Source organism: Xiphophorus couchianus, chromosome 6, assembly GCF_001444195.1.
Source record: "Xiphophorus couchianus chromosome 6, X_couchianus-1.0, whole genome shotgun sequence".
Taxonomy (NCBI): domain Eukaryota; kingdom Metazoa; phylum Chordata; class Actinopteri; order Cyprinodontiformes; family Poeciliidae; genus Xiphophorus; species Xiphophorus couchianus.
Genome location: NC_040233.1, coordinates 29,249,590 through 29,263,472, shown reverse-complemented (window position 1 = coordinate 29,263,472; position 13,883 = coordinate 29,249,590). Strand labels below are relative to the sequence as shown.

Here is a 13,883-nt window from a genome sequence, read left to right as displayed (position 1 = left end):
TGTTTTGTGCTCGATTAGAAACTAAAATAGACTAAAAGTTTCATTTTGTTTTGTTAGGTATCCTGAATCTGATGTTTTTTCACAGCTTGGTGTGAAAAAAATCTGTATTTTTGATTCATAGTTTTTAGGGATGCACATTTACGAAGAAAATATTTAATTTTCCAAAGTTTGTGGTGTTTTTTTTCTAAATTTCTCTGCCACCTAGTTAAAAACTACAAACGTATTTCAACATTTCTGCCTGCTATGTTCATTTAGCCCTATAATTGAATTATTATAACATGTACTAAAAATGTCCCACGCCAGCAGTTCAGAAGAATCGTTGGAATCAAGACGTTTTAGTTGGTTCTGTTAATAACGTTGTTTTTTTGTTTTTAATTTCCTGTAACAGCCTCCGTAGCTCCTCCTTGAATCAATAGAAATCTTTGTTTGCATGTCCTTATTAAAGGTATTTTCTACTTGTATAAAATCACAACCTTTTTTAGATTTCTTCATCATTTTTTCCCAGTGTTTTGCATTTTGCAACAGGCATACAGCACTTTTCTTTTTAGGTTTGTGTAGTAGTTTTCTGTTTCACAAAATCTACATCTATGTACATGATTTCATTCAGCTCAAACTAACAAGCACAGACCAATAATGCTAGCTAAAAATGGAACTTATCATATATATTTACTTATATACTTCCTGTATTAATCTTTTTAGCATTCTGTGTTAATTTTAGACTGTTCTGCTAATTTGTATTCATGCTAATAACTAAAACATGTTTTTCTTTCTTTTAGTCATTAAATAAAATAAATCCTATTAATATTCTGTGGTGTAGCAAATCAGATGTCAACCATGGAGTTTTGAATAATCTGAGTATTTTCATAATAAATACCCCCTTTGATACAAACATGCAATTATGCATATTGACTGATTAATTGGGGCCTCTTTTAAGAGTCCCATCACATCCCAGCAGCTCCGCTGTTGTAATGTGGACTCATCAAACCCTCCATATTTAAACTCTCGCAGCACGACTGATGGCCCCGTACTAATCTAAAGCGAACATTTTTCTGCCGCAGCCCGTGGCTGTGAAATATTCCTCATCATTGGCTAACAAATCAAGATTTGAAGATTAGCGGCCAGCAGAACTTGCTTTAGATGAGGAGTAATTCATCCCTGATCTGTGAAGTACGTAGTTCTGTTATATTAATAAAGGAGAGAGAGAGAGAGACAGAGGATGGGGTGACAGCCAGTGTGATGGATGGAGAGAGAGAACTGGAGAAGAATTCAAAGTTCTCAACCACCGAGTCACACAGCCGCTTAAATAACCCCCTAAAAATTTAAACTTTGCTCCACTTTAGGCGGTTGATTAGCACTAATGCTCTCGTCCATCTGTGTTTGCATGTGCCAGTTCGCGTTGATACACTTGTTTGAACTGAGGCCGCAAAGGTAGGGCGGTGGGCCAATCGCCTACCGGCCAGCCGCTCACATCACGCTTTGCAAACTCCTCTTTTTCTTTTTTAGCCTTTTATTTGTATTCTCTACTTCTCCCCGACTCGCACAAATGCTCTTTGTTGTCTTGAAATTAAAAAGAATTGGTCCAACCTCGCAGAAGGCCGAGCTGAAATAACAGGAGATGCGTTCGGAAGCGAGGGGAAGGAAAAAGGTAATTCGATAAAAACAAGAGCTCTTGTTTTTATAACCTGTCCCTGCTCATATTTGCGAATGGAGGGTTTTGTCTTTGGTTTCCGAAGGGGGCGTTCTTCAATTAGCACAGCTGTAAGTTAGTCTGGTCATTCTTTGATGGCTTGGTATATTGCATCACATTAAAGGACCTTTGGAAATCCACGCTTTCATTGCCGTCTTTCATTACTTTTCATCTTTAATTCTTTAGTGTTTGTTGAAAAAGAAATTCAAAGTACGACTAAGTTGATGGGGTTGAAGGAGAAACCTCTTTTTCTTTCTGAATGGAACATGACAGCGTAACTCTGGCAGGAAAGAACTGGTAAAACACAATATGTCTGACATAAATAGTGATGTTTGAACAACAAAACAATGTATTAATGCACAAATTTCATGGCAACTGTAAAGAAAAGCATGGTAGTGTTTCCGTTGAAGTTTTGCGAAATAAACAAATTTTGATATGGCCATAAAAAACACCATAACTTAGCACCAAAACTTTATCAAAAAAGCAAGTGTTTTTTTTTTTCTTCCTGAAATTGGCGTTTTCATCAAGCACATCTATTTTCAAAATGTCAAATTCGTGCAGTTATATGGTAATGGCTCAGTTATAGTTGACTTGCTCAAGTCGTGGTTTATATGTTGAGATGGTGGGGGCTGAAACAATTTTTTAATCCAATTTTTAAAATCAAATAACCAGAAAAGTAACCGTCACATTTTCAGGGAGTAATCAGTAATTAAGTGACTTTCTCAAGGTATCTGCACCATCATTCCTCAGGACTTTGGGAACTTTGGAGTAATCAAGTTGACCATGATCTTTTCAGTATATCTGTCTGTACAAAAGATAAAGAATCAAGTTGTGGCGATGATGGTACAATCAAAGTCTTGTACGCTGCTGGGGTTGAAACACAGTAATGGGACCTTCAGATGGTCGTATGTCAACAAAACCTCAATGAACTAAAGAAACTTTATGGAAAATAAAAATATACGGTGGTAAATTCCTCCCCAGAGATACAAGACATTGATAAAGCTCCACTGAAAAGCTCTGCTGAATGTCACAGCTCAGATTTCACATCCAACTTTTCCGTTTTGGCTTAGTCCTAGTGTGTAATCCCTGTGTGTTGAACACTTTGATTTCTACGTTAGTGTTAGAACCTAGTTAAGACCAGGTCCTTTTGTCCTTATACACAAAACCCTAAATTGATAAAAGTTCTACATCCTTTTGTTGAAGGAAATGCCTTTAAAGTATGAGCTGCATTATTTTGTCACGCTGTGTCAAGTTTCCGACATCTGTCTCGCATCGAAGAGACGTCACAATATCCAATAACAATCTTTGAGCGAGTCACTTTATTCAACTAAATAATGCAAAGGTAGTCAGATTTTCACCGGGTTTTTTTCTTCTTCTCTCTTTTCCAGCAGCAGAACTTTTTAAAATCCCATCAACGTCAACACTCCAGAGAGCACAGCGGAAGAATAATTTATGAAGAGATGTGTTTAATAAGAGTACGACTTTATCCTCCGCGCCACTTTTTGGGTGCATGTGAGGTACAACACCATGGGATTCACTGGCGCAATTACCCAAATTAAATTTGATGAAGCAAACAACATGTCAGCTTGTGTTTTTTTTGTTTTTTTCTCAATGTGACTAAGCCAACGTCGCTCTGGAGGAAAAAAAAAAGTCTGATTTTGATCTTGCTTCTGGGTTCTTCTGATCTCCTGGAAATATAATAGTCTCGTTCTGCTCGTCTTGCAAGGCAATTTCACCGTGAAACAGCTGGAAGGACGGCGTTAAAAATAAGAAAAGGAAAAAGAAAAAAGTCCTGACATGTTGTAAAAACGGAGATGGACGTTTCTCAGATTGCTGTCAGTCTCGGGAACAGAGGAAACTGTGTTTCGGCTGCAAATATTACTGAAACTGTCTATCCAAAGGGGATAAGTCACTCTTTTATTTGACCTTTTCTCCCCATACATTTAATTCACTCCCAGCTCAGCCAGTCGGAAAGTAAAGTAACCAACAATATACTTTTAGTTTGTTTAAATGCAACTAAAACACCTTTAGTGATTGCATCCAGAAACACTCCCATGCTGGGATCTTCTTCCTTTAGATGAGCACGCTCCTAAGTGACTTCCATTCAACAGGGCTGTAATTATTCTCTCTCTGATGGGGCTCTGGAGTGGAATGAATAGAACAGGGAACATCTCATCCTTTGTCTTCCTTCCTCTTTAATTCCCCCTGCTCATTGCAGCGTCAGAAAGAGGGAAGGAAAAAAAAGTAAGCGGGCGAACGTAACAAGGGCCTGAAATAAAAGGCGGCGCTGTGGAAAGAGGGATTTGTGTCTTCCTTTGTCTCTGTCACCCTGCAAATGTACATTTTTGGGTTGCTGACAGAAAAAAGAAATGGGCTCCATTTCACGTTTTCTCTTTGTCTGCCTTTTTATTTTCAGCTCTAAATACCTTGTGTACGTAAGCAGGAAATGTGATGAAAGGCTCGCACTGTTTCAGCGACGCACAGATGCCAGAATGGCTCTCAGTGCTGCCTAAAATGAATTGTTATATAAAGTTTTGCATCAAATTATTACCATAATTTATCCCCCCCCCCTTTGTGTGCCGTTTCAGTTTTGGTCCAACAGTGCCTGGATTTCCTTTTTTGGAATGCTGCTCTTTACTCCAGCTATGTTTCTGTCATGACATTTACATTAACTGATACACATTTCACAGCAAAATAAAAGAAAACATTCTGGATTTGTGTATTGCTTCGATTTCTATCGCAAATCTGCAAATGTTTGAAAGGTTTATTATATTTAAAACACAAAAACTGAGGGTGCCCTCTGGGGATGCACCGATTGCAGTTTTCTCGTCTGTTTAAAAACCCTGACCTGATTTTGACCAACACCGACTTTTTTTTTTTTTTGTTTGAAGAGTCACTTAACGTAGCAAGAAAGTTGCTATTGTTAACCATGCAGGTGCAGATGTAACCTGGTGGGCGGCGCTGTCAGTATGTCCACTCTCATGGCACAGCAGAAAGGGACAGTGGCTGATTTTCAGGCCTTTGGTGTCTGCGCATCTTTAAAAAGTCTCAAAATGTCCTGAATTCATAAAAATGTTGGCTCTAAGATGTTAATTACAAGTCTTAAATTTAGTCTTGGAAGGACTGTGTAATGTATGTATTTTTTGTTTGACTTTTCTGTCAGACAAGAGTTTGAGTTGCACTCAAACATCTCTATTTCGTTTTGTGAATCATGACGGTTGAGGCTACCGCTAACTCACTGCTAACTTACTCTTACTAGCCTGCTAGCTAGATACAAAGAAACTAGCTAGCGAAAAAAGAAGCTGGTTAGCGGGCTAGCTTTTTTTTTTCTTTTTGCAAAGTTATTGCCAGTTGACTAGACAAAGTTCGTAGGTCTTAAATTCCATTCACCGTGGTCTTAAAAAGATCTTAAAAATTGTGAAATTTGAATTGGCGAAACCTGCAGAAATCTTTTAACAGCATTAGATCATTTTTACATGCAAGAATCAGGGTAGACTTTAGCAATAGCATACGTCCAACTTAACGTTCATCCATTGAACACATTAGATGACGCTTGAAGGTAATTTGGGGCAATTGTATCATTCTTCTTTATCATATTAAGAATTACTCATCTCGTTATAACAACTATAAAAGCTTTTAACCTTTCAAAATATGTCTGATTATGCCTTTTTTAAGTTATTATTTAGCAGTACAGCTGCTCTATTTAATGCACCAGTTGAAAGTATCCCTACCTCAAAGTACACGTGAGCATTTTTCATTCGCTTGTAAATAAATGTAGACCAGCTAACCTTCCACAAATGTTAATTCATTCATCTAGTTTTGACACCTAGTTGCATCTAGTTAATTCATTCATTAATTTCTAGGATTTTGATAATGGTGTTCTCCATAATTGATTACCATAATGGCAAATTAAAGTTTAATCACTTAGGGAAAATATTTTCAGTTTAATAAATACACTTTCAGGCCTTTTTTTCCTAACTGATAAGCATAGAGAAAAAAAACAGCTACCAAAGGTGAATCTCGATGATGGTGGAATATTATTGAAAAGTTCATTATTTCACTAACTCAATTCACAAAGTGAAACACGTTATAGAGGTTAATTACATACATACTGATGTTTATGTTAATTATGATTTTCTGTCTGTAGCTAATAAAAGCAGAAATGTGGGCTTACCGTAAAGCATGCTTATTACCTGCTTATTTTGTTTTTATCTGCCTCATCAGAACGCATATATAAATTTACTCACACATACCTATACGGTTTTTTTTGTGGTTTTGATCAAATCTGAGCATTTACGAATAATGTATTATGAAAATAAAGATCTACACTAGGTGCTTCAGGATGTCATGAAAGTTACTTTTAAAATAGTTTGTTGATTTAAGGACAAAATAAAACATCTAACCTTTGCAAAGGAAGAAAATCCTAAGAGTCTTTTACATAATTATTGGAATATGTAGAAGTAAGGGTTGCTCATTAAAAACTAAAAAACATGTTTTGCAGCTAAATAACATATGACTTCAAAAAGCCTTGGGCTGCTGGTGTCATTCTGTTGTAGATAATGTATGCAGATATTGCATACAAATATGCAGAATAACTTCTAAATCCCTCTTTCCTGTTGTTTTTGTCATTTGTGCGGTAATATTCTAGCTTTTTTGCTTATGCTCTATTATTTCCTCGTGTTTACAGGCTGAACCTGAAGGCTTCTCTCACTTCCACCTGTACGTGTGTGCTGCCTTCCTGGTGAGGTGGAGGAAAGAGATTCTGGAGGAGCGGGATTTTCAGGTAATCCGCCCTCACTGTCAAACTCTGTGTCGGAGTCGACCATCTTTGCGCGTTATAAATCCGCAACATATGGAAAATGTAGATGGCGAACACGTCCTTCCTAGCAAATGAAAGCGAATCGTCCACGTATGTTTTAATAACGTCGGGGCAGACTGTGAATGATCATGGCCTACATCCTTCTTCATTACCTCCTTGGTCATTACCCGTGCTGGTCAGAAGTTCTGAGTGCATTAGGAGATGACAGTAGCCAGCTGCCAGAAGGTGACTTTGGTTGCCGGCTCTGTGTAGGAGACCTGCATTCTTAACCGTAGCAACCACTAAATCTAAAACAAAAATCTAATATCACCTGCAAACATACCCACTTCTTCATTTGACTTTTTGACCTTTTCCCTCATTTGTCTTCCATCTTTTTTCCCCCAGCATTTCAGCTCAGTGGTAGTGTTTGGCAAACAGACTTCTCTGTTCTTTTTTCCTTTTATGCACCAACAGAGAATAAAATGAAATTGCGAAGGAGGAGGAAAATAATGCCGTTTTCAACAGGTTGACTTTTTAAGCAGGACGGTATTGCCTCAGGTCTGATGTAGGCCTGTCGCAATAAGCAATAAATCAATTAATCACATGATAAATTTAAACAAACTCAATCATTTCTATTTGAATGATTTATCGTTTTTCACTTTTTCCACCAAAAACTGGATGACAAACATCTTCAGTCTGGTGCTTTGGTCTCAACTATCCTATTTTTTGAAGGACAGTTTTCTTTATAGACTTCATTATTCATTTTATTTGTTATTTCTGTTGTTTTGTTTATTTATCATGGATATTTAAAATGCCTTCCACTTCCAGTGTTAAATGTTAGAATTTAAAGCTAATTGATCTTGGAGAATGTGTTCTTGCATTATTATGACGCCATTATTGCCATTTAGATTCCTTAAAAACAGTCTCAAACAACAATATTATCGTTTCCTTGGTCTTCATCAAGTCGTTTCTCCACTAATGTCTCCTAACAAACCCCCTTGAAGCCTTCGCAACTGGAATAATCCAGTAATTACAAACCCCTTGGAAAGGAAGTCTGTATATTGTTTAAATAGAAATCGAATGAGAAGATGGAGTAATATGCGCAGCGTTCTCTGCCTCCATCATTTGAAGAATGTTGTGATCCAAATAATATATAGCAGTATATTTCATGCGTGGCAGCCAGTGCAGCTCCTGAAGGCCGATGAGAAAACTTGCTTCACTAAACACTTTTTTTCTTCCTTCCTTTATTAAACATGAGACGTTGTTTTGTTTATATGCAGCTGTAGTTTCTGTTTAGGGCCGAGCTTCTTGTTCTCCTCGTTGCCTAAATGCCATTTTTGCTGCGATATAAAGGCCCCTTTGAGCTCCCTCAGATAGTGCTCACTCTACGATTGCCCTGTGTTTTTCCCCCCCTTACCTCTCTGCACTCTTTACCTTCTGCATAAGCCGAGGCCTTTGTTTCTTTTATTTATAGTACCTGCTAACATTTTAATAACTTGGTTACCTTGCAAGCACACAAACATACAAGTAGGGATAAGTTTAGGAATACGTTTCTCCTTCAGCTTCCTATAGATCCACTTACCGGCTGCCTTGCCATGCAGACTACCAAGTGGTGTGCCAAGGGCAAATAATCCATCCTGATATAGATGAGGCGTGGAGGGAGGAGAGGATCAGCTTGGCAATGAAAGCAAGAACAGATTAAACTTTGTAGCAGCGGAATAAGCAAAAGAATACTTTTATGTACGGCAAACTTTGATTAACGGGCACTTGCTTCTCTTGCCGTAAGTACTGGTTATGTTTTATCAAATAGACACAATTACTGATATTCAGATCGGTTTAAGACCGATTGCTTTGAACTACAGTTTTGATACAGTTGGGATTTGGAAGTAATGTATATAGAGTACATTTCAAATGAATGAATAAAAGCAGAACTCTGTAGTTTAGGTTCTGTTCACGTAATATTCCATATCCCAGTCTGGAAAAGTAGGGGTTGCCCTGTTGTATGAAAGTTTAATCCGTCCATCGGATGTTGTCTGCTCAACTTTCCATCGATTATTCCACATGCTTGTAACCCGGCAATGCATCACTTCGATACGGGTAGCAAAAATTAAATGTAGTGTTTAACTATTGGACATATTCCCTTCGATTTAGGCCATTTTCAGAAGATCTTGGGAACGTCTGGAGCCTTCAGGATAAGTAACAGTGTTTGAAAAACCATCGTCAGTATTCAGTCTACGCACAAGACTTACCTCAGGGACAAATTTAGCAAGCTGCTCTCTCATCACAGCGAAGCTGCTACTGTGCACCGTGCCAACTACCGCATCCAAAATGCAATCTAAATGCGGGACAACAAATCTGATTGGCTGAGGTAACCTGACACCACTTATTCTAATGGGTGAATGTGTAAGATACACTGTCAGACATTTTTATCCTGTCTTAACATGTATTTGTTGCAGTAAGTTAGCTTTTAATCCAAATTTAAACACTAAATTTAATCACACTGTTATGAAAGTAATGATTTTTTAAAATTTATTTAACACAATCAGTTTTTACTACAAACTTTCTAATGTGGTTTACATGCTCATCCATCCATCCTTCAATCCAAGTCCACATCTGTCATTCATGATTTCATGTCTACTCGTCCTTCTTTCCATGTCCATTCAGTTTTTGTAGATTCCATATTTAAAGTCTGACTCCTGTTGAGAATCCTTCCTAAAGTTTCTTGTTTTCGCTTCAAAAGCTGACTTTAAAAAGCACAGAGAACTCTGTAAATTTGAGTTTGCGGGGGGGAAAATAACCCATGTAATCTCAACATTTAAACTTACTTGGAGCCCTTTGAAATGTTTGTCAGTGAATAAAAATAAAATTAAAAAAAAGTCCCCAGAGAGCGCGTGTTACAAGTATGTTTTTAAATAGGCGAGTCAGATTCAGCTTTCATCAAGCGACAGTTTAGAATCACTAAAGTACATAATGCATAAATTACTGTCTCCCACTCTACCTCGTGTTAATAAAGCCCCGCTTAAAATGGACCCTGAAATGTTAAAGCATGTCATAACAAATCTGAAAACCGCAGTTTTCCACTGAAATACTTTCAGAATGGAAATTGGATCCCACCAATGTTTCATGCTGGCTTTTATTTATTGAAATCACAGCAGAATTCTGGTATTTCTTGCTTGATTAAGAAATTGCTCTTAGCACTACACATCAGAGAATTACTGTAGCTCCTTTCATTGGAAACAGGAGGGAGGCTTATTGAAAAACAATCTAGTCAAGCTGGGTAGAACTGGCTTCTATCTAAAAACCTGGGCTTTGGTTGATTAAACATAATTTACTCACTGTGTGAAACTCTGGAGACTTTGAGAGGGTGAAGATGTGTTTTTATTTGTAGGATATTCTGAATATTTTAGACTTTTTTTCACTTTAATGCACAAGTTAAACGCCTTAAGGGACTGATGCAATTTGTTTTTAGCTTTTCACGATCTGAAATGCTCATTTTAATCTTTTGTTGAGGTAACGTTTCTATTGGTGTTTGCACAATTTTAATGTAAAAATTTCTTACGTTTCAGACTCCACTTCTAAGATTTCATTGTTGGTTTTTGGTTGTTTTTATTGTTGAAATTCAAAAGTTTACCCTTTACTTTAATCACCAACTGATCTTGATTACTTGTTGAGTTTTTACCTCATTCGAACTAAACACAGTTCCAGTAAAAGAGCTTAACAACTCCAAAAAAAAATAAAAAAATAAAAATCCTCTTCTTGATGTGCTTTCCCACACAACTGGTTGAGATGTAAATGCTCTCTGGTTGCTATGGAGACTTGGTGATTTCAAGATGCCGCTCTTGGCTTCAGTTCTTTAAAAAGAATAAATAAGTAAAAGCTTTGGAGATATTTTACCTCCATAGTTCTCCTCCAGTAAGGTGGCCACTTTAGCCGCCGTTTAGTGACATTATTTAGGCGAGATTCTAGAAACCAAAACCATGTTATGATTCTTCTTCCTCCCTATTCGAAATCCCCAGTCACTCACGGTGAAACACCATGACAGCACACTCAGAGACGCAGCCGAATGTCTTCCTGACATTTTCTCTTGCCTGGTATCCTGCAAATGAGTTCTCATTGTCCGTTTCTGTCTTCATGGGTGAGCCTGTTGCATGACAGTGTTTCTGTGTGCTTCTTTAAAGCGCCCAGCTCATGATTTTCACGCATTCATCAATCAAATTTCAAGTAAGGAAGGTTTGAATGTTTTGTTGCCAGTTTCTTAAGGGCCTGTTGGATGGAGCTCATCGTCACGTTTTGCTTAGTCATCTCAAACCCGCCTTGCTTCTCCTGTCTGTATTCCGCTCCGTTAGCAATCGATACTTTTCTTTCTTTGCGTCTCCTCCTTCGACTGTTGCCGTTCCCTTAATTCTTGACCTTTTGTTGTTCTTCTCCTGTCTCTTCACTCGCGTGTTTACGTCTCCAGACAACCCACTGAAAGGAAATCCCAAAGCAATCGGGCCGCGAGTGAAAATTTGGCCAGACGACGCACTTCTTCAACCGTTTCACTCAAGAGCATGCATGCACACAAGCCACAGCCGCTCCTGGCTGCATAATAAAAGCTTTCAACCAGCTCCATCAATCTGCTCATTATTACGCCGAACTCCAATTTGCCTGGGCCTTGAGGGAAACTTGTAGTAGCTAGTTAGCGCCGTGCCACATTAACAGCTTGTTTCCTTTTGTAGCAGAGAATCATTGTTGTGGTTTAGTTGAGCCTTGGTGGGGTGGAACTTTTATGTTCTTGACATATATTGAGAAAAAACTTTTCTGCTTTGTGGTACTTTTTGGTGTCTCTAAATCCAGATGTGACAGTTTAGGACAAGTTTAATACACAGACTGTTCTAAACCTGCTAAGTCAGTGTAGTGTTTTCCCTCAGTCACAAAAAAAAAGAAGTTAATTGACTTTAGTATAAATAAATAAAAAATGTAGGGAGTTGGGAGCAGTGGTGTATGATAAACTAGTGGTGAGTTACATTCTGTGGGTCCTAAGAGGGTGCACGAATGATTGATTCACTTTAACAGTTTTAATTAAAAAAATGCATCCAGAAAGCAATTTGAAAGGGATAATTCATGCATTGTTATCAAACACAGTAAGGGAAGTAACTGTGAATCTCCCCTCCTGGTTGTGGGATTGGATTTGTTAAGCTGCAGAATGAAAAAGAAGGGGGACGGGGCGGCGGCGGGCGCGGGGTATGCCGCTCCCCAAAGCAATCTGCATTACTCCGTCACACCTCGGCTAGCACACCGTCGGTAACTTTGTGGCCTGCGCCGCGCGGATAAGTTAGCATATCCGCAAGCGCACGCTCATGCATTTTCCCCGCCACTCTGCCAGATTTGTAAAGACACAACATCATAAACACGGACGTAAACAGTTCTCTCTCCACAGGACATACTTTCAACCCCACACACAGCAGTAAGCATGCATGGATTTATGTAACTTTTTTTTCCCCTGAGGTTTAGGTAGAACCAGCACAGTCAGAAACATCCCCATTAGTCTGCACAACCTTCAGATGCCCGCATGCCACTAAACAACTCCCCCTATTCTTCAGGTTCCATGAAAAAGCCATGTTTACACACATCTATGACTAGTCAGAAGCCAAAAAATGGTACTCCAAACTAATAATTATTCGTTTGGAGTAGATGCCGACTTATCAAAAAACAGATTCTGGTGCACTCCATGTCTTTTATTCACATGCATTCAGTGAGTCCAACTTATTTTACTGCACACATTAAATAAGGCCCTTTGAAAAATATGACCCCTTTAAATATGGTCAAAAATACTGTTTATATTGATTGCTTTGAAGCCAATGAATGTAACTTCTCTGAATTTAGTGAACTAAAACTGACTACCAAACAAAATCATCAAAACTGTCCATTCAGTAAAATGTTCTATTAATTGTGTTCCGCACAGTAAATATTAATCCTCAGGTTATAGTCAACAAATACTGTTTAATATACACTCAGCTTCCTTTATTTGATGCCCCCAATATAAAATCCAAAAATAGGTGTTAAGTAAGTCACGCTTCTATATATTGTTGCCCAAAAAGTTACAAATTATCATAGCAACTGATGATTACAGTAGGACCCCTGCGTTTGGTGGGGTTGTTGACCACATCCATTGTCTAAAAACTTTTATAACTCTCCATTTTAATAGTTTTTACACCAAATATATCTTAATACTCACATTGGAAAAGATTATAGTCCTACAGCCGAAGCAAACATCTACATTTGGGATACAGCCAGTCAGTGCCAATGAAACTCAATGATGCTCCTGGATTGGCTGCTTTGCGAAGCCAGCCAAAAACATTGTTTCTAAGTGTTTTAACTTCCCACACTGCATTTTCATTTGAATATATGCCCCATAAATGGTCTATGAATAAATCTGCAAGTTGGCAAATTTTCCGCAAATAATTTGGAGTTGCGTTCCACAGGAAAAAGCTGCGAATAGGTGAATTTGCAAATGCTGAACCGCAAATGGGACTGGTTATCCACTTCTAATGTTATACACAATAACTTGCTTCTTCCTGATTATAACAAACTAATCCTGTTTAAAAAACATCAGGCCTCCTTTAGTTTTATACTTAATTGTTCAATTCTCCAAGTATCTTGTATATTGATAAAGTTACCATATGATAGAGACAACCCTTCTGATTACAGCCACTAAACTTGTTCCTGAATTATGACCTTTTATCAAAACAAAAGTCTTATAATCTTCTCAGTCTGGAAACACTTATTTATAGATCTGACATTGTAACTACTGAGCCAGAGATCTGTAATGTTTTCAGGGAATCAGATGGAACAGTAATGGTTATTTAGCTTAAATGTGGCGAGGGATTTAGCTTAATCTTCCAATCTCTAACGCTACGGCAGAGAAGAAAAACATTGATGAGTAGCTTTTTATGCTTTCCAACTGTACACACTCTGGCAGTAAAGGACCCATCATTGACCTGGTTACAGTAGATGGTGTTAACGGTTTAAATGCATGCATGTGCTCATCAATTCATCCTGAAACATATACAGCGTAGAGCATTTTACCAGTGATAAGGTTCCATTTTTTAAAGCCCATACATCGATGATGGAGATAAATCACAGTTTAGCCGTGTGTAACTACAGCCTTTTATATCACTTAAGACTCCTCAGGACTGCTTTTAAAGGCACCTATTATGCTCTCAATGTGAGGCCAAGCATTTATGTGACTACATGGCTATTAGTCCTATATAAATGACTAAAGGCTCGACAGAGACGTTGAGGGAAGAAAAATCAGAAGTGGAAGAGTGAAAGTCAGAAGAGAAAAAAAAAAGATCTGCTTGCACTTCAATTAGTGGCGTGTGGAAAAACCGTGGACCTCTGTAAATGTCAGCGGGT

At 38.1% G+C, this 13,883-nt stretch overlaps 1 protein-coding gene across 2 annotated transcripts in view; it reads left to right on the top strand.

Moving 5' to 3' along the window:
- tbc1d22a (TBC1 domain family, member 22a) overlaps window positions 1–13,883 on the top strand; it is a 138,119-nt gene that overhangs the window by 103,747 nt on the left and 20,489 nt on the right. For both annotated transcript variants that reach the window (XM_028021139.1, XM_028021140.1), the window contains exon 13: window positions 6,375–6,470. In XM_028021139.1, the coding sequence (XP_027876940.1) occupies window positions 6,375–6,470 (96 nt within the window). The remainder of the gene's footprint in view (window positions 1–6,374; window positions 6,471–13,883) is intronic.